The sequence below is a fragment of the Camelina sativa genome, chromosome 16, assembly GCF_000633955.1.
Source record: "Camelina sativa cultivar DH55 chromosome 16, Cs, whole genome shotgun sequence".
Taxonomy (NCBI): Eukaryota; Viridiplantae; Streptophyta; class Magnoliopsida; order Brassicales; family Brassicaceae; genus Camelina; species Camelina sativa.
The window spans coordinates 7,546,140-7,548,573 of record NC_025700.1 but is presented as its reverse complement, the minus strand read 5'-3'; the positions used below and the strand labels follow the sequence as shown (position 1 = coordinate 7,548,573).

At 35.5% G+C, this 2,434-nt stretch overlaps 1 protein-coding gene across 1 annotated transcript; it reads left to right on the top strand.

Moving 5' to 3' along the window:
• On the top strand, nt 691–1,279 carry LOC104750106 (indole-3-acetic acid-induced protein ARG7-like). The gene has a single exon (XM_010471853.2). The coding sequence runs from the start codon at nt 749–751 to the stop codon at nt 1,121–1,123; it is 375 nt and encodes a 124-aa protein (XP_010470155.1). The 5' UTR covers nt 691–748; the 3' UTR covers nt 1,124–1,279.

Below are 2,434 nucleotides of genomic sequence, written 5' to 3'. Positions count from 1 at the left end.
CCGTGTTCTGTAGAATACGGTCGTGATTCTGTCCCAAAAGATGTGAAGGAAGGTCATTTCGCGGTGATAGCCGTCGATGGGTATCATGAGCCTACACAGAGATTCGTTGTCCCGTTGATATTTCTGGAACATCCTATGTTCCGTAAGCTTCTAGAACGAGCAGAGGAGGAATACGGGTTCGACCACCACGGAGCCCTGATGGTACCTTGCCAACCAAGCCACCTCCAGATGATATTGACCGAGCAATGGAGTTAAAATTATGCCGTAGTTATTACTGATTTACTTGATATTACAAAATAAAACCGTATTGTTCACTAGAGGGACTCTTGTGATTTATAACAGATATTTCACTTAAGATTTTAGCTATGATATGGGCATCTAATGAAAAATATATTCACATTTCACACACTTCAAACTTGCAACACGAGCAAAGGCAAACATTTCGGCAAATTTTAGTTTTAGTCCATAAAAATGAAGAAAATGGTCTACTGAGTTTAATTTGAAGTACTTTTTATTACGAAAAAAATATCCATTAAAAATGTGTTGTTTCAGTGTTGATGCTATAAAAAAGATGGTTCAGCGTTGTTATATTTGATTTACGACTCTTTATANTTTCTTATCCTCTTTGTACTATTCTTCCTTATATATACGTACTCCTCCTAACATTTCTATATTCAAACATACATTTGCCAAGTTAACCTGAAATCACGAGATAAAAAAGGAAACAAAGGAAACCTAATCTATTAGCATGGCCAGGCAAAGAATGATTACAATTGAGCCGTCAAAGAAGAAAAAGGGAGGAATTGTGAAGCTCAAGAATGTTGTAGAGAGATTGGTGCAGATCAAAGGCTTTTCCTCGGCAAAGAAACCGTGTTCTGTAGAATACGGTCGTGATTCTGTCCCAAAAGATGTGAAGGAAGGTCATTTCGCGGTGATAGCCGTCGATGGGTATCATGAGCCTACACAGAGATTCGTTGTCCCGTTGATATTTCTGGAACATCCTATGTTCCGTAAGCTTCTAGAACGAGCAGAGGAGGAATACGGGTTCGACCACCACGGAGCCCTGATGGTACCTTGCCAACCAAGCCACCTCCAGATGATATTGACCGAGCAATGGAGTTAAAATTATGCCGTAGTTATTACTGATTTACTTGATATTACAAAATAAAACCGTATTGTTCACTAGAGGGACTCTTGTGATTTATAACAGATATTTCACTTAAGATTTTAGCTATGATATGGGCATCTAATGAAAAATATATTCACATTTCACACACTTCAAACTTGCAACACGAGCAAAGGCAAACATTTCGGCAAATTTTAGTTTTAGTCCATAAAAATGAAGAAAATGGTCTACTGAGTTTAATTTGAAGTACTTTTTATTACGAAAAAAATATCCATTAAAAATGTGTTGTTTCAGTGTTGATGCTATAAAAAAGATGGTTCAGCGTTGTTATATTTGATTTACGACTCTTTATATATAGTAATACACTTGAATCGGTGGTTAAAATAATTATCATCTAAAATATTTATGGACCGATGTGTCTTTTTTTTTTTGGTCACAACGGACCAGATGCGTTTGTTATGGAACCCTAGGATTGTTTTGTTCTGATGCAAGATGATGTAAGAATACACGAAGCCTTGACACAAAAACACCTCGATGTCTTAATGGACCTTTTTAGTCCACTTTACAACTTGTTACCTCAAATATTCACTTAATATTCTCAATATGATTAGGAAAAGTGAAAGTGGGGGACCTATATATGTTATAGCTTTGGTCGGAATTTAGTAACTTCACATCGGTAGAGCATGAGGACAAGAGTAAATACTGATGTGGAGAGATATGAGACGTCACACATAGATATTAAGTCCTGTAGATATTTTATTATGTTCTTTACTATATATATATATATAGATATATACACAAATGTATGTAAAAGTGGGACAATAATGCACACCAAACCAAAAGAAACGGTAGGACAATGTACACCAATCCGTACTTGCGTTTTCTCTATCAGTGCCCCCTCCATATCTCCCATATATGTATACACACACATGACCTACGCGAAGGTGTTTCGGACGTGTCTTAATAAGGGCATTGTATAAAGTGTTATCGCCTTTATTGTTTCTAACATCTTTCCTTAAAACATTGGGGTATAAACTAAATAGGATTCGATTTTTTTGTTTTAAGTTTAATCATCAATGAACTCATAATCCTTATAATGTTTATCAAAGTTAAATGAAGAGAGGGGAAAGAAAAAGAAAAAAAACTCAATTATGGTTACGACTTACGAAGGTTGCCTTAACGTAAGAAAAGTTCTTAGTGTGAAACAGTTTTGATTAGCATATTTCATAGTTAATAAAATCTTAAGATATTAATCAATAACTTAAGATTTTGGGGGTTTAGACTTGAGACACTTTAGACTAGAAAGCC

What these genes read in the sequence shown, in the direction of transcription:
- LOC104750106 (XM_010471853.2), top strand. Translation starts at nt 749, where the DNA reads ATGGCCAGGCAAAGAATGATTACAATTGAGCCGTCAAAGAAGAAAAAG.